This window comes from Equus przewalskii, chromosome 19 (genome assembly GCF_037783145.1).
Source record: "Equus przewalskii isolate Varuska chromosome 19, EquPr2, whole genome shotgun sequence".
Lineage (NCBI taxonomy): Eukaryota > Metazoa > Chordata > Mammalia > Perissodactyla > Equidae > Equus > Equus przewalskii.
Window position 1 is genome coordinate 50371754 of NC_091849.1, and position 20717 is coordinate 50392470.

General features: G+C 43.8%; 1 protein-coding gene and 1 long non-coding RNA gene across 10 annotated transcripts in view; both read left to right on the forward strand.

Moving 5' to 3' along the window:
* Positions 1–3208: 3208 nt before the first annotated feature.
* On the forward strand, positions 3209–11166 carry LOC139077516 (uncharacterized). Its single transcript, XR_011530120.1, has 5 exons — positions 3209–4065; positions 6338–6898; positions 8415–8522; positions 9355–9525; positions 10213–11166. It is a non-coding gene; the product is annotated as an uncharacterized lncRNA (long non-coding RNA).
* Positions 11167–12764: 1598 nt separating this feature from the next.
* The window catches only part of EFHC1 (EF-hand domain containing 1), a 76192-nt gene continuing 68239 nt past the window's right edge, over positions 12765–20717 (forward strand). For 2 of the 9 annotated variants that reach the window (XM_008530792.2, XM_070586222.1), the window contains exon 1: positions 12790–12994. In XM_008530792.2, coding sequence (XP_008529014.1) covers positions 12932–12994 — 63 coding nt within the window. In that variant the 5' untranslated portion in view covers positions 12790–12931. Of the gene's footprint in view, positions 12995–19476; positions 19614–20717 lie in introns of all 9 variants that reach the window. The other 7 variants (XM_070586217.1, XM_070586219.1, XM_070586221.1 and 4 more) reach the window with 7 other exon arrangements.

A 20717-nucleotide genomic window follows, 5' to 3' on the forward strand; every position in this document is an offset into this window, starting at 1 on the left:
TGGTTGGATTTGCGCACTTTGCTTTGGTGGCCCTGGGTTTCGCCAGTTCGGATCCTAGGTGCAGACCTAGCACCGCTCATCAGGCCATGCTGGGGTGGCATCCCACATGACACAATTAGAAGGACCCACAACTAAAATATACAGCTATGTACTGGGGTGCTTTGGGGAGAAAAAGGGAAAATAAAAGAAATAAAAATAAGGAAAGAAATCAGTGTATCAGTAAGAAGAGCCCTAGTTTGTTTTTTTTTTTTCAAAGATTTTATTTTTTTCCTTTTTCTCCTCAAAGCCCCCCGGTACATAGCTGTATATTCTTCATTGTGGGTCCTTCTAGTTGTGGCATGTGGGATGTGCCTCAGCGTGGCTTGATGAGCAGCGCCATGTCCGCGCCCAGGACTGGAACCAACGAAACACTGGGCCTACCACTCAGCCACGGGGCCAGCCCCAGCCCTAGTTTTTTTTAAAGGAATAATTATTTGATAAAGGAGATGATTATCTTATTCCACCATAGCCCCTCCAACAGTTGACATCTACTGGGAATTCTGCTGGTTCTCGTTTTTTTTTTTTTAAAAGAAGACTTTCAACCTATTAAAATGCAAATGCCTCTGAAAAAAACTAAACTCAGTCATTTACATCTTGAGAATAAAAATTCTGATGGGTTTGTATGAGGCCCTGTTCAGGGTAGGGAGAGGGGACAGCAGGACACAGCAGACTGGGGACACATTGTCCTGTTTCTCCTCTTGCCTAGTGCTCCCTGACCTCTAGTTACTGATGAGCTGATGTTAATACTCTTCATGTTAGGGTGTCATTTCCCACCTCTGCTGAAAGTACCTCACCCAGTAACAATAATCTCAGTCCTCTGCTGGAAGCTTGAAATAGTAGGAGCTCAGGCTCTGGGACGAAGGTAGTTCATTCCTGCCTCTCTTGTCCGCTTGTTCACAAATTGTACCTTAATGCCTAAAAACATCAGGTTCTTCCGTTGTTGCCCTGTAGTTTCACGTGGGCCCTCCAGGTGGCGGTCATGTCTTGGGGCGCAGCCATCGTACCCAAGGCCTAAGCCTACCAATTGTGTGGGTCCTAGTGTTTTGCTTGATTGCTTGGCGAAGAGAAAATGGAACTATTTTCTGTGTATATAAATCTACTTACACCAATGACCATTAAACAGATTTTGTACATGCATCGTTGTACTGTCAACAGCTATCTTGTTTCTTTGACAAGGCCCTTGACAAGGGCTACTTTGACAAGGTCATCTTAAAGAAAGGTTTTACCTAGACAAACATTGCCAAGAGTTGGAGGTCAGGATAGTTTGTATCCACTTAGAAGTAGGAAAGTATAAAAGCTTTAAAAATCTCCATACCCAAACCCCCAAAACGTCCCCGCCCCAAATCCCCTCTTGTGCATAAATCAAATTGCCTCCCCACCCCCAAAAGCTAAAGAGTTGATTTCTCCGAGGATTTCGATCTAATTGAATAAATACTCCTAGTGTCATGGACAATAGTGTTAGATTTCAAAATTTTAATTCGATGGACTATAGTTTTTGAAATGTAAAAACCATGAATTATACTGTAATTATACTCTAACAGGTACTGTAATGTGTGTGTTGTGAAATGTGGTGCCTATGAAGCAAAAGATTTTGTAGCCTTAACTGTCAGATTTAAATAGCTGTGAAAAAACGTGATTCTCGGGGCAGGCCCGGTGGCGAAGCGGTTAAGTGCACACACACGTTCCGCTTCAGTGGCCCAGGGTTCGCAGGCCTGATCCTGGGTGTGGACATGGCACCACTCAGAAGGCCATGCTGTGGCAGGCGTCCCACATATAAGGTAGAGGAAGGTGGGCACAGATGTTAGCTCAGGGCCAATCTTCCTCAGCAAAAAGAGGAGAATTGGCAGCAGATGTTAGCTCAGGGCTAATCTTCCTCCAAAAAAAAAAAAAGTGATTCTCTGGGCTACTCCAGCTTCAGGCTATCATACTGGGCAGTAGCCCTAGGCAGTTTGCACCTTTGCTTCTGTTGTCAGTGTTAACAGTTGAACAGCTCTTCAGTTACTGATTAGGCAGGTACTGGTGAGCACCAGGTACTTATGGCCGGCACCATGTTGGCTCTGGAGATACCACAGTGAGGAAAAAGAATAGGGACCCTGACATAGAGAGTCTGCAGTCTGCTAAATGAGGACAGCCTCTTCCCACCTTGGGCCATGGCATGCCCCCCCTGCAAGTCTTGGTCCCAATCATAGCCTGAGGGCCGGATGGCCTGCCAAACCCACAGAAGGCTGGGATCTGCTTTGAGCCAGAAGCTTTTCACAAGGATTGAGTTCTCTCCCTCTTCCCCCCCAGGCTGGAAACATCTCCCCCACCAGCAAGGCTGTCACCTATGGCCACCTCCTCAACCCTTCTTATTATTCGTGCTGCTTCTCCAGCCATTCTCAACCTCCTCTAGTGTTTTAATTCAGCCTTGGCTATCCTTGACACACCCAGACGCAGAGGCCCCATATTTCCACAGATAGTATAGACTGCTCAGGTACATGAAGTCCCATCCTTTTGGGAAGTGGATGTAGGGTTCCAACCTGAGTATGGGCTCTTGATTTGGTAAATTGGAAGGAGCATGCTACACTCTGGCTGCCTCTTTTTGAAAAAAAAACAAAAACAAAAAAAACCCAAAAAACCTTATCCTTTAAGGAATTTTTATGGAAGTAATTTAACATGGAAGGGAAATCAGTACATTAAAAAGAGAATCTAAATATTAACTTTGGGAGCATATCTATCTAAGGGAAGCGTTTCTCTTCCCTCCCGTGATTCTCACAAGAGGTGGGCATGGTATTTGAGACTCCAGGGGGCCTTGACCAACTGAAAGGCCACAGAATAACCCCTCAGATCTTACGGCGCATTATGCTTTCCAAACATTTCCATGTCCACTTGAGTTTTTAAATAATCGTGTGACGTAAGGCCAACAAGATCTCCGTTAAACTAGAAAACACACTAAGAAAGTGGAGTGACTTTGAGTCACACAACTAGTTGTAACATTTAAACTCAAACTCATTTTTCCTTCAGATAAATTCAGGGCTCAGCTAATCAGAAACATCAACACCAAATATTTGCAGAGCCCTTTACAGTGGTGAAACACTTTCACACATTGTGCGTACTTTAACCTAATCTCACTTTAACTTTTGATCCTAAATACCTTGTGAATAGCCAGGGTTGTATCATTTCTTTTCAGATTCAAGGGATCACGCCATGTTCTTAGATGTCAAGGAAAGCATTCTTTGCACCTCACAGTTTTCTCAGAAGTCCGAAAGTTCCGTTGGCTGCAGGCCCTTGGTGGCCTGGAGGCTAAAGTCAAATCTTGCTCTCCAGTCACAGCTTCTTGAAAATACCTTCGAATCCTTGCATGACAACTCAAGTAGTATTGATAATCTTGCCAACATCATGCACCCCTGTCTCTCATCTTTCAGTGGGATAGTCTGTCCTTCAAACAGTTGAGTCTCCCAGGGATTTCGACAAGTGATGACTTTGAACGTGGGATTTAAAAAAAAAAGTTTCTCTGCCTTGTAAAAGACTTATGTAGACTTAGTAGAAAGTCCAAAAAAAGTCACTGATTATTTCTAATTTTCAAGTAATATATGCTTATTAAAGAAAAGGCAGAAAAATCGGGGGAAAAGATAATCCATGCGCCCATCACTAAAATAAATGCCTTCAGGGGAAAAATAAGGCTATGTCAAAATGTTGTCAATGACAGGTAAATTAGCACTGTCATATAAAGCTTCCTGAAAAAGCAGAAACTGGGAACTAGGAATTTTAAGCAACCTAATACTTTCATCTATAAAGTACAAAATCAACAGTCTTTGGCTCAGTTTACAGGAATACCGAGATAGTTACACCACACTGTCTTCTGACATTACCTTTTGTGGGTAATTTGATGATGCTTTGGCTGAGATACTGGCTCGTGAAACAAAGCCAGTGATACATTATCTGGTGTTGAAAGAATTCTTTGAGATGCCTCTCCTGAATCAAGCCCTCTGAGAGAGCTCTGCGAGGAAGACCTTCACGGGAGGCAGGGCCCAGCCTGGTGAACTGGTGAGTATGTGGATTCATCGACAGTCACTCCACAGACACTGAACACCACCAGGAGCCAGGCCCTGGTCTAGGCACCAGGCATACAGCACTGTACAAAACACACAAGTCCCTGCCCTTAGGGAGCTTATGTTTGGTGGATGGAGGTTGGGGGCAGGACAGACAATGAACCAAGCAAATTATATAGGATGTTAAAGGTGATGGTGCCAAGGAGAAGGAGAGCAAGGAAGTAAGATAGGCTGGAGGGGTGGGGTGAATGTGCAATTTTAAACAGGACCAGGGAAGACCAATGAAAGAGGTGAGGGAGCCAGCCCTGTCTCTCTCTCAGGTAGACGGGAGAAGTGCAAGGGCCCTGAGGCCAGAGCATGCCAGGAAGAGCAGGAGGGCAGCACGAACAGAGAGGGAGAGGACAGTAGGAGATGAGGACAGTTTGTGAGAGCCTTGTAAGGACTTTGGCTTTTACTGTGACTTCAGGAAGGGGCATGCCCAGGAAGAATTCTGCCCAAGGAAATTTAGGGTAGATGTTTATCTTTATGGACTAATTCCTAATTCCGCATTACCATGCCTGTAGAAAATAGAGCAAATTCTGTCCCCTGTAATGTACACAACACCAGGTTATCATTTAGTATTCCCTGTGAGGTAGGCACCGTTATTGCCCCATTTTATAAATGAGGAAACTGATAGATTAGGTAAATTTGCCCAAGACTACCTGGCTATTAAATAATGGAATCTCACAGAAACTCATGCCTTTGAACCCAGAGTCCATATTTTTAACCACCAAAATAAAGTGAATATGGAAAGTCCTTAGGTCTAACTTCCTCACTGCCAAGCGTGTGGATCAGAAGAAGTGTAGAATTGAGAGGGAAATGTAATGTGGATTTTCTTTTTTTTGCCCTGATACATCAAATAAAACTAAAGATACAGTTTTGTTTCATTTCTAGACACTCTGGCCAAGCAAAAGTCCTTAAGCTGTTAGTGTTGAAGGGGTACCAATGGTGAGGTTCTTAAATGTATTTTGTGCTGGAACCCAGTGTGGACCTAGTCACATTACAAATGGTAGACTCAGAGGCCATATGTGATGACCTGAAAGACCTCCAAGGACTCCAACCAGCTTTCCGAACCACTGACTATCTTCAAATTGTTTCCCTACACTTCTCTAGTGAACTCCTCGTCTTCAGGACCTATTAAATATACCCCTATTCCTCATTAAAGTGAATTGGAGCACTATTCCAGGCTAAAACAATGTCCTTTTCTTAAAGACAGCTATGGCAACATGCAACACATCACCGCTCAATGTTTTTTCTCTTTCAAACAAGAACAAATTATCTTGGAATCTGACTAATTTTACTGTCAAGAAAATCCCTCCCCATAAAATTTGTGGTCAATAAGTGCTGGTGGCAATCACTGTTAGTATTTCTATCACTTAATGCCAAGCAGGGTACTGCGGGTTCTATACAAATGCCTCCACCCTCTCCTGGGCTCCCACAAGTTTCTCACCAGGGTGGGAGCTCTCTGCTCTTGGAAGGGATTTCTCTCCGCTCAAAATAAGATGCACTGTATTTTCCCAAGGTTCTGTGTGTGTTTTGGTGGGGAATTTCTTGCTCTCCTCCACATTCCTTTCTCCACACTCTGTCTGCATGTCACAGACTACCACAGGCATCCGCAGAGACCCCTCCCTCCATATCCAGACCCACCCAGACAAGCTGGCAGCGCTGTCCTTTTTCACTACGGTCCTCATGTGTTCTCAGCCTACGGAAGAAACCCTACCACTTCACTTGCCCATTTTTTCCCTCTTGATTCCCATCTGTTGTGGCTTGAATTATGTCTCCTAAAAAGATATGTTGGTGTCCTCACCCCTAGTGCCTCAGAAAGTGACCTTATTTGGAAAAGGTAGTCGCAGATATAAGTAGTTAGGAGGTCATACTGGAGTAGGGTGGACCCTTAATCCAATGTAACTGGTGTCCTTATAAGAAGAGGAGAGAGACACAGAGGGAACATGAAAACGTATGGCCACTCAAAGGCAGAGAGACACACACACAGGGGAGAACACCATGTGACGATGGAGAGAGAGTATGGCCTTATCCATGCCTTGATTTCTGACTTCTAGCCTCCAGAACTGATAGAGTATCCATTTCTGTTGTTTCAAGCCACCCAGGTGGGCCACGGTGTTATGGCAGCCCTAGGAAATTAATATACCCTCCTAGGCCAATCTCAGTTTTGATCTTTCTATTCAATTGACACAATTTGCCCTAACCAGTGGCTCTTGGTCTCCCAGCTCAGAAAGCACAGATAGAGAATGGAACATGAAGACCCCATCCTCTCCCCACCTACACTCCTCTAAAGGGAGAAATGGGATTTGCTGGTCTCCGGTGTAAACTCAGTGGAAACACCGATGGGAAGCCTGTCACGTGTGAGAATGCAATGGAACCTCTGTGGAAGGAAGTTAAATACAGAGAAAAAATTCAGGACAACCAGTTTCAGCGTGGATAACTGTGTTTCCTGTTGACTCCACCCTGTTGAAGCAGGTGATCCCGGGCCACCCTGGCAACTTCCCACCTGCGTCCATGCCTCTACTCCTCAGCTCTCACCACTGACTCATCTGCCGGCACACACCTTCACCCTTGGGTGCAAAGGCTTCAGATTCACTGTCTGCTCTCATTCCAGTAGTGACAAAAAGGAGATGATGACCCAAAGGAACAGGGGAAAAGTCCATGGCTCCTTGGGAAGCTCCAGTCCCCCAGCCTCTTCCATAGCACCCAGGAGCACCTTCGTGCTTTTTTGTAACCCATACCTCAAAGAGAGATTGGAGGACTTTCTACCCTCTAAAAGGACCCAGGTTGGCAGGGGCAGGGGCGGGTTGTCTGTATGTGTCTGTGCGTGAGATGTTTATAGAGAGTTTGGGGGGTGGGCAGTAAATAAGAATGAAAGACTTAAGTCAAGGTGCCAAACCTTCAAAATGTTACACAAGCTTTAAAATGCCCAACACACTCCCCACTTCCTCTCTTCTTTTTCCTTATTCTGCCTCTAATTAATCATCCATAATTTCTCCAGTCCCCAGTCACTCTCCAAACTGTCCATTCAGAATGGTCCCCCAGATGGTGCTAATAGCAAGCTGTCACTGAGGCTCAGTGAGTACCAGGCACTACTGTAAGTGCTTATACATTCACTCATTTAATGCTCACAGCAACCTTAGCAGTTGGTGATAATTATTATGGTCACTGTTTATAGCTAAGGAAAGGTTAAGATGCCTCACAGGGTCACAGAGCTGCCAAGTGATAAAATCAGGACTTGTACTTAGGCAGTCTGGCTCCAGAGTCCATACTTAAAAAAAAAAAATTAACTTTTTTATTATGGAAAACTTCAAATCTATACAAAAGTAGACAGAACTGTACAATGAACCCCCATGTAATCATGTCAACAATGACCTACTGATAGGCAATCTAGTTTCATGGATACCACCACTCACTTGCTCCTTCCCATATTATTTTGAAACAAATCCCAGACACCTTATCATTTTCTCCATAATACACACTTGGGTATGAATCTTTAAAAGATGAAAACATTTTGGCAAAACTACAATACCATTACCTTCCCTAAAAAATTGAAGAACAATCCCGTAACTTCATCAAATATCCAGTGTTCCAATTTGCAGTGGTCTCACAAATGTCATCATTACTTTTAAAGTGCATTTGTTTGGATCAGGATCCCAACAGGGCCTACACATTGCAACTTGCTGAACTGTTATTTAGATCTCTTTTAATTTATAGGTTCCTCTCCCACTTCACCCCTCCCCTCCCCCACCCCACCCCAACACGTGCAATTCATTTCTTGGTAAAAAAGGGTCATCTGTCCTAAAGAGCTTCCTACAGTCCATACTCTCAACCACTACATTGTTCTGCCTCTGGGGAGCTGTGATATGCACTTCTTATTCCACAAGATTTCAGAGAGGGCAGACCTCTAGATCTTAGACCCTAGGCCGGCTGGAGCTCATTCACTAACTCCAAGAAATTCTAAGTAAAACCTCTACATGTGAATATGTGCATTTTGGGGAGATGGGATCCACTGGGTTTTCCAAATGATCTCATGTCCCCCAAACAATTAATGATCATTAATTCTGGTCCAGGTTACTCATTTTAGAGATATAAAAAACAGACACTCGGGTAGCTGAGTTGTCCAAGCTCACACAAATATTCATAACACAGTGAGGACAAAAACATGGCTGTCAAGCCCCCCGATCTGGCATTTCATCTTCTGTTCCATGCCGCATACACGAAAGGGGAGAAGGAAGAGTGATTTGAGACGTGGGACGGGAGAGGAGGTATCAAATGCATATATTTCCCTGTTATTTCCAGGTTGCCAATGCTTGAATTAATGGATTCACTTCCTCTCTACATTTGGAATCTAAAACTGGAATCAATATTACTGCCACATTGCTGTCACATTTCTCTTTCCCCCTACTGGTAAGAGCCTTATTAGGCCAGAGATATCTGACAAGCAGGATGCCAAGATCAATGGTCCCTCGTGTGCTGAAGGAGGAATATCTTTCCCAGCTGTGAGAGGACTGAAGCACTAGATTGAGAACCAGTCACTAGACGATGGTTTCTTAATCATTTTTGGTCTGGGGATTTCTCATCAGTGAAATGAATGGGCTGGATTGTGTCAATCACGTTCCAAGTTTTTTGACTCTGACCACGAAAATTAATTTGAGTGGGTGTGTATGTATACATCTCGAAAATTTTTTCACTAAATTATTTTGACCCATACAACATGGGATGCATCCTGGTAATTTATATTCCATTTCTTTCCTTTTTTTTTTTTTTTAAATTCTGGTTGTTGTCACAATCCACTAAGTTGATTTTAAAACCTACTAGTGGGGATCCACTAGCAGTTTGCAAAATACTTTTTCAGGTGATTTCCAAGTCATCATTCATTCATTTACTTGGTTAGTCCTTTCACCACTGTTTATTGAGTGTGAGGTGCCAGGCACTGGGATGGGAGCTAGAAAATGGCAATGAACATAACGAAGAACCTCCCCCAGAAGCTTACCTTCTGAGGAATCTCTAATTCTGTGAGCTAAGGTTTGAGAGGCTTTGCCAGAGGGAAGGAGTGGGTCTGACTGAAGGGAGGAAAAAGCAGCAGAAACAAGTTTTTTCAACCCCCTAGAAGGAGCCAACTGCAAGACTAAAATAGTCTGAATCCGAATTGTGTGATTTGGCGTCAAATGAAGATTTCCTGCACATCCTAAATCTGCTCGGAAATCACTGTGGCTGCTTCTCTCTCCTTTTTCCGTAGTTTACAAAGATCAAAGTGGTTGACCGGGCACTCTTTTTAGGTAGGAGATCCCAGAGACCAAGGAGTGATGGAAATGAATGGTAGAGAGCACTCTGACCCAGGGACACTCTTCTGCAAGGTGTTCTCTGCAGTCACTCACTCACCACACCCCCAGCCCGTTCAAACCTACAGGTGCGTAATTAATTTGGTTTGTTTTCCAGAAACTGTGCTGTACCACTTCTATCCAGCAGAGGGAAGCAGAGCACCAAATCACTGCAGAAATAGCCAGGAGACACACACACACACACACACACATGCATGCACACACATGTACACACACATGTCTGCACACACACACGTGTGCTTGATATTTGTCCTGTGATTTTAGGTACTGAAGAATAAGAATGTCACAGGACTGAAAACAAATTCTGGGTGAAGCTGAAATGTTTATTTTTGGTGACTGCTTATAGCCTCTGTAAGTCTGACATCTCCCATCAGGAGTTCCTGGGAGCCATCATCCACCATGAGGCCCTCTTTTGGGCTTCACCTTCAGGCAGTCTGCTCTTTCCGTTTTTGCCATTCCCCAAGCTTTGCAACACCTGCTAAGGTCATGCACCGTCTCTGTGGTCTTCTGAGTCCAGGCTTAATGCACAGCCTTCAAAAACCATGACACTTTCTACTCCAGCTGCCAGGGGCGGTCACATTCGTGCTCCCTCCCATATATTCCACAACATGGGAAACGGCGAGGACAGACGGAAGCACATCCATGTGGAGTGGTCACGACAGGGAGAAACGGGACATAAAGTCTTTCTCACACCAAACCTTCTCAGGGTCCAAGCAGTTTTCTGAAACCCTGCCTTTTTCTCTCCTCCTTCACAGACCTGTCCCTGTGCTTTTGAGCACTGATGCGGCACTGCCTGGCTTCCCCTCCTCAGAGGTGATGGCATTTTTACGAGGCCACAGACCAAGAGAAGTTTTCTTCATCAAGCATTTCTAGGGTGGGAAAGTGGTTAAAATCCACTCTGTTAACCAAGTAACTAGTGTGCTCTTCTGGGAAAGAAAGGCATTTGAGCAGAGGGCACTCCAAATGAAAACAGATGCCACAGTGGACAATAGGCTTTCACGTGACTCACCATTTCCAGCCTCCATGGGCTCCTTCCCTACCCAACCAGGGGATAGAGACCGTGCAGTGTGCAGTAGCCCAGAAGGCTCTTCAAAGTGTACCCTAATGCCATGGATTTACTTTTATTAAGGGAGAGGGAGGGAGGGATCGTATAACTGGTAAGAGTTGACAAATAAAAATGGCAAGTAATAGGATATATTGGAGTATACGAGGAAGCCATTTGGTGTAAACCTAATTTGGCCTGACCTTGTCTTTCCAAAAGGGCCTGACCGAGGCCGTTGAGCGTGCACTGTATATCTGCTTTAGAGATTCCCTATGGCAAGAGCAAAGGCCCTTGAGATAAAGGTGCAACGTCCCTCCCCCTCCCAATGTTGGCATCTCCTTAAAGATTAAGCATCTTTCTTTAGGCTGGGAACCGAGTGCAGCGCTCATCTGTGACCCCCCCAGCCTGAGGCAACACACCTGCCACCGCGCGGCGTTCACTGAGACAGCAGACCTATCTGCCGTTTCCATCAATCGCTGTGCTGACAGAGCAGCCTCGTGACTATTGTAAAAGGGACATTTCAATCATATGTGAAACATACTCTTTAAGGGTATATAACCACCCTGTATACCCCCACTTCTTTGGAGTGCTCTGTTCCTTTGTGGAAAGGCTCTCCCGGGTTATAATCCTAAGATTTAAGCTCAGAATAAACTCACCCAAATTTTCATTTATAGATTGGTTATGGGTTATTTTCGTCGACAGAGTTCACGGCTATCATGAAGAGTCGGCAAAGACGATAGTCACCCGTGATTCTGGGTACTCAGCATCAGTGAGGTGGAGCAAAGTGGGAGAGGCATCTTCTCTTCGAAGGTTGAACTTGCCATCTTGAAATAGTCTCCTGGTGGCTGTCTTCCACCCTAGGTCAGTGGCTACGGTATAATGCACTGGACACATACTTTTAAAGTTTTCAGTAACTTCAACGATGCTAAGCAATTCACTGATTTTAAAAACATGTATTCAATGCCTGCATTGAGGTAGTAGACCAATAGCAAATGAAAAATTTAAAAGGTGAAAAAAATAAAAAGGACAAGAATGGAAAATAGAAGTAGTAAGGGGAGAGGAAGAGTTAGTAGAAAGGAAACTTTGGGCAGAGTGTGGTAGACAGCCACCAGTAACTACTTCAGGTGCCACCAAGGGATTCACGTCCTGGGCCCCCTGAGCTCGAGGCCTACTAGTGAAACCCAACAGGGAGATTTGCTCTGAGAAGCAGCAAGAAAACTAAAGTTGCTGTCTGTATTGGCAGTAAAACGATCCATGACACGGAGACCTGCCTTCTGTGTCAGGCCTGCCACTCACTTCCTAAACTGGCTTATCAGAAATAGCTGTGGCAAAAATAAGATTCCTGGGCCTCCTTTCAGACCTAACGAATCCAATGTGTGGGCACCCGGGTTTTGCTTACTTTTTGTTTTTATTTCTAAGTTCCTTAGCGCTGACGGATAGCTTTTTTTTTTTCTTTCCTGAAAATGTTTCAGGAACAGGATTGCATTTCTTTTAAGGAATGATAATTTAAACAGGTTTCGTAAAAAGCGCCAGAGACGAGAACAGCTACAATCCTGACAATACTTCACCTCACTTATTTCGTTCTTTCTTATGACTTATTTGGTCCTGATTTTCCTGGCCGCTGCAGGGAGGCATAAACTAGAGATCAGAAGTGAGAATGAGCACCGTGTAGCTCTTCAGTCAACAAACACTGAGTGTCCTGAGGCCGATATGCAAGGCCCAGCCTACAAGAACTGAGAAGGTGCATAACTGCAGAGATTGAACAAAAAATATAAAGTAGAATAAAGAAAGGCGAAGACGGAAAAAAGATAATGGGGCTGTGGGAGGATTAGGGACCAGATGGATGCATCAGTTACATCCTTGACCCGCAGAGATACAACCATGAATAATCCACAGCCCCTGTCCCCAAGAAGCACGGTCCCGGGTAGGTAACACTTTGACTGGAAGCAACCATTCACATCACAGTGTGAACTGGGACAAGGGGCCCTTTTCCCAGAGTTGGGAGCAGAGGGCGTGAGCTCACGGCGCAGGCGGGGCGCGGCGGGAAGTGGGGTGGGAAAGAAGGCAACGTCCCTTCTACCGTAACCCATCTCAAGGCAGCTAGGACCCCTGGACTGCACCGCGAGAACTAGCGTCTCCATATCACCAGCTCCCAAATCTCTGCGGCTGGAGCGGGGAGGGCGGGACCAGTCCCCAACGCCCGCCAGCCCCTCCCCTTTCTCGTCGGCCACTTACCGCGAGAACGCGAAGCCCCCAGGCGGCGCACGCGCAGACCTGTCACGCCAGCGCCTCCGGCCCCGCCCTCCCCACGCGGGCGCGCAGGATGTTTGGCATTGCCATGGAGCTTCAGGAAGCCGGCGGACGCGCCTGGTCGCCCGGGCAACCGGGGAGGACAAAACCCGACCCAGGTGGCGGCGGCAAGAGCGGCTGCGATGGCGTCCAACCCCGTGCATGGCCTGCCCTTTCTCCCGGGCATGTCCTTTAAGGACTCCACGGTGAGGACTTCTCTGCCGGCCCCCACCTGTCCCCGCTGCCCGGCGGCCTCGACGGGCTGGCCGCGTGGTGCACCTCTGTTCTCCTGCACCCACGACTGTCCTCTCTCCCTTCAAACTGGTGCCCTGTTCCGTCTTCTCTGCCGCATTTGTCGTCCTCCCAGACCCAGCCTCATCCTCTCTCTCCCGTGCTTTGCCCTCCACTCCCTCCCTCTCTAGTGTTTCCACTCCACACTGGCAGTCTTTGGCCTCGTTCCTTCTCATCCTCGGAGCCGCGTTCTTCCTTGCTGCTCTGCTCCTATAGCCCCGGCCTCTGTTCCCTCTAGATCACGGTTTTCCCCTCCTTACTCCCAAGTTCTAAGTCCTCTCCCTAGCTCATTCTCCCACACCCTACCCGTCTCTGCCTAGCGTCTTCCTTAGCACTACCCCCGCCCCCTAGCCTCGTCCCCTTCTCCCACTCAGCCTCTCTACATCTTCATCCTTATTCCCACCCACTCCCCAGGCCCATCATTCCCGCCCCTCCTCCTTCCTCTTCTGAATCCTGGACCCAGTAATCCTTCCCATTCCCAGCTCCATTTCCTGTCTTATCATTTCCACTCATTCTCTTCTCTCCTGCCTTGTCCTTTTCCGCAATCTCCACCCTTCTCATTTATGCTTCTGCCCAACCCCATCCCTTTTCTGTCCAGCACTTCTGCCTGTTCTACAATCTGGTGTCACCTTCTCATTCTTGTTTTATCTTCTTTCTTAGTTGCTGTTTCTCCAAAAGTTAGACTTTCAACCCTTGCCTATCTTCCTCCCAAACCGGCCTTCCCTGCTTTGTGGGAGAGAATTCCATTCCAGTTCCTTCAACCACAATTGACAAGTTGTGTTTTTCCTTCCTCCAGCCCTATTCTTTTTGTTCTAACATTTTTGTAAAAGATTCCTGTTTAGATTTTGTTTTGCTCCTTTCCTACCTTAAGTGTTTTTAGTTGTGTTCGCTAGACGAAATTGAAGAGGAAAAATAATGCTTGTTTTTTTCTCCTGACATAGTTTAACTGACAAAATTATTTAGTATTTAATTTTAACGGGGTTATTGAAATATATGTTGGAAGATCAATATTGAGATTCAGTAGGCTGATTATCATAGATGAGGCCATAATATTTTATATTTATATAGTTTCAGAATTTATAGGTTTCTCTCCGTGGTCATAAAGGTAAGACAAAATATGTAGTCAATTTATCTTCTTTGAGAGAATGAGTTGAAATTGAAAGGCTGGTGAAAGGATTTGGATTCTGAATCTCTTCTTTGTAATTATTCCTGCATTAGGACAGCATCATAGATTTTTCACTGCCGTGGACTTTTCAGTTTTATGTAATTTAGAAAATGTTGTAGGCACATTCCTGCCCTGTGCAGGAGCCACCTGAGCATTTGGTGGTGGTGAGTGTGGGTTACCCACAAGGCAGGGTTGAGTTGATTTGGGGGTTACAGAGGTGTGGACTGGAGGTGTCAGTCTCTGAGAACATATATTGCCATACTACACGTAAGATGAGCTATGCACTGGAGCCCTTTCATATTTTAAATACACTGGCCAAGTGCCAACCCATTTACTTATTTGAGATTTAAAAAACATAGTCATTGTCTTCAGCACTGAAGGACTAGGTGTGTCTAACTCTCAAGTCATTCAGAGGTGACCATAATGACTAAGAAGGGTCAGGGGGCCTGAGGTTGCCCTGCCTGGGGTGCTCATGAGGCTCCACCGATAAAGATCATATAGTTGAGTGATGGTAGAGAAAAAAAGCGGGAAAGCAAACGAAGCAGCTGATGTTGCTTCTGTCTTTAGAGGTGGAAGAAAAGGAGCTTGACGTTATCCGAGTTACCCAGTGAAGACGTCAGCTCAGCCCACTTTGTTCTAAGTTGTGTGTGTTATGCATCTGGAGCAGTCCTTTCAACTGGTTTGTGACCCTGAACCTGTGACCCCAAAAAAAGGTCCACAGTCTATAACTCTTTTAGCAGAAGAAGTTTACTCTGTTGTATCTTTTATGTTAGTACAGATCTTGAAAATGGTAGGTTGGGCTGCAAAGAAACTAGGAGGTAGGTAAGTCATTTTTTCTTAAAAAAAAATCTTATGATTAATCCTCAATTTTATATTTATGTCTATATATTTATATGTGTGTGTATATATATGATTTAAAAAGTAACCTAACATTGCACAGAACAGAAAAAGGAAAAAATATTCCATCAACCTAACATAACCTCCAGTTTTCCTTTCCACTTTTTCCTCCAGTTTTATTGAGATATAACTGACATACAACACTGTGTAAGTTTCAAGTGAGTAACCGGTTGATTTGATACACTTATGTTTTGCAAAATGATTACCAGATAGCATTAGCTAATGCCACTGTCCTGTCACATAATTACCGTTTCTTTTTTTTGGTGAGAACATTTGAGATCTACTCTCTTAACTTTCAAGTATATAGTACAGTATTATTAGCTGTAATCGTCATGTTGTACATTGGATCCTTGGAACTCTTTCATCTTGTAACTGAAGAAACTGGAAGTTTGTGCCCTTTGCCCAGTATCTCCCCATTTCTTCTACCTCCTAGCCCCTGGTAACCACCACTCTGCTCTCTGTTTCTTTGAGTTTGGCTTTTTTAGATTCCACATATAATGAGATCATACAATATTTGTCTTTCCCTTTCTGACTTATTTTACTTGGCATAATGCCCTCAAGTTTCATCCAAGTTGTCGTAAATGGCAGGATTTCTTTCTTCCTCATGACTGAATAATATTCCATTATATCTATATTAAGCCCTTATCAGATATATCGTTTGCACATGTTTTCTCCCATTCCATAGGCTGCCTTTTCATTTTGTTGATTGTTTATGTTGCTGTGTGGAAGCTTTTTAGTTTGATGTAGTCCCATTTATTTATTTTTGCTTTTGTTTCATATGCTTTTGATGTCATATCCAAAAAATTGTTGCCAAGAACAACGTCAAGGAGCTTTCCCCCTATGTTTTCTTCTAAGAGTTTTGGTTTCAGGTCTTATGTTTAAGTCTAATTCATTTTGAGTTAGTTTTCTTGAGTGGTGTAAGATAGGGGTCCAGTTTCATCCTTCTGCATGTGATTATCCAGTTTTCCCAACACCATTTATTTTGAAGAGACTATCCTGACCCCATTGTGTGTTTTTGACTCCCTTGTCGAAGATTAATTGCCCATATATTCAAGAGTTTATTTCTGCACTCTTGATTCTGTTCCATTGGTCTGTGTGTCTGTTTTTATGACAGTACCGTGCTGTTTTGATTTCTGTAGCTTTGCAGTGTAGTTTGAAATCAGGAAGTGTGATGACTCCAGCTTTGTTTTTTTCTCAGGATTGCGTTGGCTATTTGGGGTCATTTGTGTCTCTATACAAATTTTAGGATTTTTTTTTCTATTTCTGTGAAAAATGTCATTGGAATTTTGGTATACTACTGTGTACTGGGGGGATTTGGGGAAAAGAAGAAGAAGGAAAAAAAAAAGAAGACTGGCAACAGTTGTTAGCTCAGGTGCCAATCTTTAAAACAAAAAAGAATTTGTGAGTGTTCCTGCCTCTTCAGTTTTTTGGAAGAGCTTGAGAAGGAGTGGCATTAATTTTTCTTTAAATGTTTGGTGGGTTTCATCAGTGAAACCATCTGGTCCTGGGCTTTTCTCTGTTGGGAGGTTTTTGATTACTGATTCAGTCTCTTTACTGGTCTGTGCAGATTTTCTGTTTCTTCATGATTCAGTCTTGGTAGGTTGTATCTTTTTAGGAATTTATCCATTTCTTCTAAGTTATCCAGTTTGTTGGCGTATGCTTGTTCATAGTAGTCTCTCATGATTGTTTTTATTTCTGTGGTATCTGTTGTAGTGTCTCCTCTTTCATTTCTGTTTTCTTTGAGTCTTCTCTCTTTTTTTCTTAAATAGTCTAGCTAAAGGTTTGTCAATTTTGTTTCTTTTTAAAACACCAGCTCTTGGTTTCATTAATCTTTTCAAACATTTTTCTAGTCTATATTTCATTTATTTCTGCTCTGATCTTTGTTATTTTCTTCCTTCTCCTAACTTTGGGCTTAGTTCTTTTTCTAGTTCCTTGAAGTATAAAGTGAGGTGGTTTATTTGAGATCTTTCTTGTTTCTTAATGCACTCATTTATCTTAAAATTCCCTCTTAGAACTGCTTTTACAGCGTCCTGTTGGTTTTCAAATGTTGTGCTTCCATTTTTGTTTTTTTCAAGATATTTGTATTTTCCCCTTTGATTTCTTCTTTGACCTGTTGGCTGTTCAGGAGTGTGTTGTTCAATTTTCACGTTTGTAAATTTTCCAGGTTTCTTTCTGTTATTTATTTCTGTTTTCATACCATTGTGGTCAGAAAAGATACTTGGTGTGATTTCAGTCTTACTAAATTTGTTGAGACTTGTTTTGTGACCTATCATATGATTTATCTTGGGGAATGTTCTGTGTGTACTTGAGAAGAGTGTGTATTCTGCTGCTGTTGGATGGATTATTCTATATATGACTGTTAGGTCTGTTTGATCCGAAGTATGGTTCAAGTCATGTTTTTTTTTTATTTTCTATCTGGCTGATATATCTATTGTTGAAAGTGGGGTATTGAAGTCTCCTGCTATTATTGGTTTGTTGTCTGCTTTTCCCTTCTGATCTGTTAGCATTTCCCTAATATATTTAGGAGCTTTGATGTTGAGTGCATATATATTACAATTGTTCTATCTTCTTGATGAATTGACCCCCTTTTCATCATATAATGATCATCTTTGTGTCTTGTTACCGTTTTTTTCTTAAAGTCTGTTTTGTGTGATATAAGTATAGCTACCCTTGCTCTTTTTCTGTTTCCACTTGCATGGCATGTCTTTTTCTATACCTTCACTTTCAGCCTGTGTGTCCTTAAAACTGAGTGAGTCTCTTGTAAGCATCGTGTATTTGGGTCTTGTTTTTTTAAATCCATCCAGCTTGCCTTTTGATTGGAGAATTCAGTTCATTTACATTTAGAGAAATTATTGGTAGGTAAAGGACTTCCTAATGCCATCTTACTGTTCTCTGGCCGTTTTGTAGTTCCCTTGTTTCTTTCTTCCTCTCTTGCTGCCTTCCTTTGTGAATTGATGATTTTCCATAGTGGTATGTTCGAATTCTCTTCTCTTCATCTTTTGTGATTCTACTGTAGGTTTTTCTTTATGGTTACAATGAGGCTTACATAAAACATACATACATATATATATGTGTGTGTATATATATATATATAAAACACTCTGTTTTATGCTGTTAGCCATTCAAATTTGATCACATACAAAAGCTACTCTTTTACTCTCCTCCCTTCATGTTTTGTACGTCATCATTTACATTTTTTTATGTTGTGTATCCATTGACAAATTGTCGAAGCTATAGCTGTTTTTAATACTGTTTTCCTTTGACCTTTACACTAGAGTTAGGTAGTTAACACGTCACCATATTGCAGTGTTAGGGTATTCTGAATCTGACTCTATGCTTACCTTTACCAGTGTGTTATATATTTTCATGTTAATAATTAACACCTTTTTGTTTCAGCTTGAAGAACTCCTTTCAGGATTTCTTGTAAGGCAGGTTTAGCGGTGATGAATTCCTTCAGCTTTTGTTTACTGGGGCAAGTCTTTATCTCGCCTTCATTTCTGAAAGACTAGTTTTCTGGGTGAAGTATTCTTGGTTGGCAGTCTCTTTCCCTCAGTGCTTTGAATAGGTCATCCCACTCGCTCTTTGCCTGCAAGGTCTCTGCTGAGAAATCCACTGATAGCCCTATGGAGGTTCCCTCGTATGAGAGAATTTTTTTTTTCCTTTTACTGCTTTTAAAATTCTATCTTTGATTTTAGGCAATTTTATTATTATGTGTCTTGGAGAAGATCATTTTGGATTGAAATCTTGACCTATTGGCTTCATGAACTTGGAAGTCCAAATCCCTCCCCAGGTTTTGGAAGTTCTTAGCCATTATTTCTTTAGATAAGCTTTGTACTGCTTTCTTCCTCTTTTCTCCTTCTGAGACTTCAGTGGTACATCATTGTTTCTTTTGTTGATGTTCCATAAGTCCTGTAGGCTTTCTTCATTCTTTTTCATTCTTTTTCCTTTTTGCTCCTCTTATTGGATAATTTCAATTGATTTGTCTTCTAGCTCATTGATTCTTTCTTCTGCTTGTTCAAGGCTTCTGTTGAAGCTGCTATTGAATTCTTCAGTTCACTTGTATTCTTCAGCTCTAAAATTTCTGTTTGGCTCTTTTTTGTGTTTTCTATCTCTTTGTTGAACTTCTCATTTTCTTCTTGTATCATTTTCCTGAGATCACTAAATTGTTTATCTGTATTCTCTTGTAGCTCCCTGAGCATCTTTAGGACGGTTATTTTGAATTTTTTTTATCAAGCAATTCCTGGTTCTCCATTTCTTTGGGGCCAGTTACTATAGATTTACTGTGTTCTTTTAGTGGAGTTGTGTTACCCTGATTCTTTGTGATCTCTTGCATAGGTGTCTTCACATTTGAAGAAGTGGTCCTGTCTTCCAGACTTTATGGACTAACTTCAGTAAGGGCAGCCTTTCACCTGTGGATGCGAGCACACTGAAGCATGCTGTGATCCTAGATGTGCAGGGCACCAAGTACAGGGGTGTGTGCAGCACTGGGTTGGTGGGGAGGGTCTGTGATGTCTCTTCAGCTCAGGCCACTGGGGTCTACAGCATCAACAACTGTGTGGTCCTTGGCAAGCACTGCATGGGGTCCACAGTGGTTGCAAGGGCTGTTATGGTCTTCAATGGTCCCTCCAGGTCCAGCAGCTAGGGACCAGCGCAAGCAGTAGTGGTGGCCAGAGCCAGTGGTGTACACATACTTGGCTGCAGGGAGCCAGCTACAGGTGCCTATGTAGTGGCAGGGGCCTATTGCATACATAGTGGTGAGGGCCAGAGCAGGCAGCAAGGACCTGAGCCAACTTTAAGCTCACTGGCAGCTGCAGAGGCGCTGGCTGTCAGTGTGCTCTCCTGTGGCTGCACACTCTCCCCCTGGGCATGCACACTGCAGTGGAAGCCACTGATGGGGGTTGGGCTGGTCATGTGCCATTGCACTGCTGGAGGGGCTAGCTCCAAGTACACGCATTGCAGTGGGGGTCAGCCAGGGGGGCGGGGTCTATACTGGCATCTTGCTCTTGAGCAGCTGCAGAGGCCTGAGCTGGCTGCCATTGGAGTTCCTGGGCTCTCGTGGGGACGGGTAGGGGAGGAAGTGAGGAGGGCTGCAGGTGGCTGGTGTCGGCAAACATGAATACCTGTGAGTTGAAGGCTGATGAAATCTGCAGAGAGTACATGGTGGCTGTGTCTGTGATGACCATTGGCTTTGAGTCAGTGGCAAAATCTGCTGGGTTTGTCTGCTGAGCAGGTCTCTGAACCACAGTCACTCCTACTAAGTGCCTGCTGCCAGTCGCCACTGCTTTTCCTCCTTGTTCCTAGCTGGCTTTATACACCTATGCTTTCCCGATCTGCATGGGATGAAACTGAAGTGGGACCTTCATACAGTGCCCCCAAAAGACTGGAGAAGCTGGGTGCTCACCCTCCTCTTCCTTTCCTGGCAAGAGGAACTCTTTCTAGCTGAGAAGTTCCCTGTTGGCACTGAAGAATGCTGGCCTGGGGCATGGGATGATGCAAGCAAGATGAAGCTGTTTTCTTTCTCTTCTTCTGGGGTTATTCTGAAATTTTCTGTTTCACTGTGTGGCTAAAACCTTCTC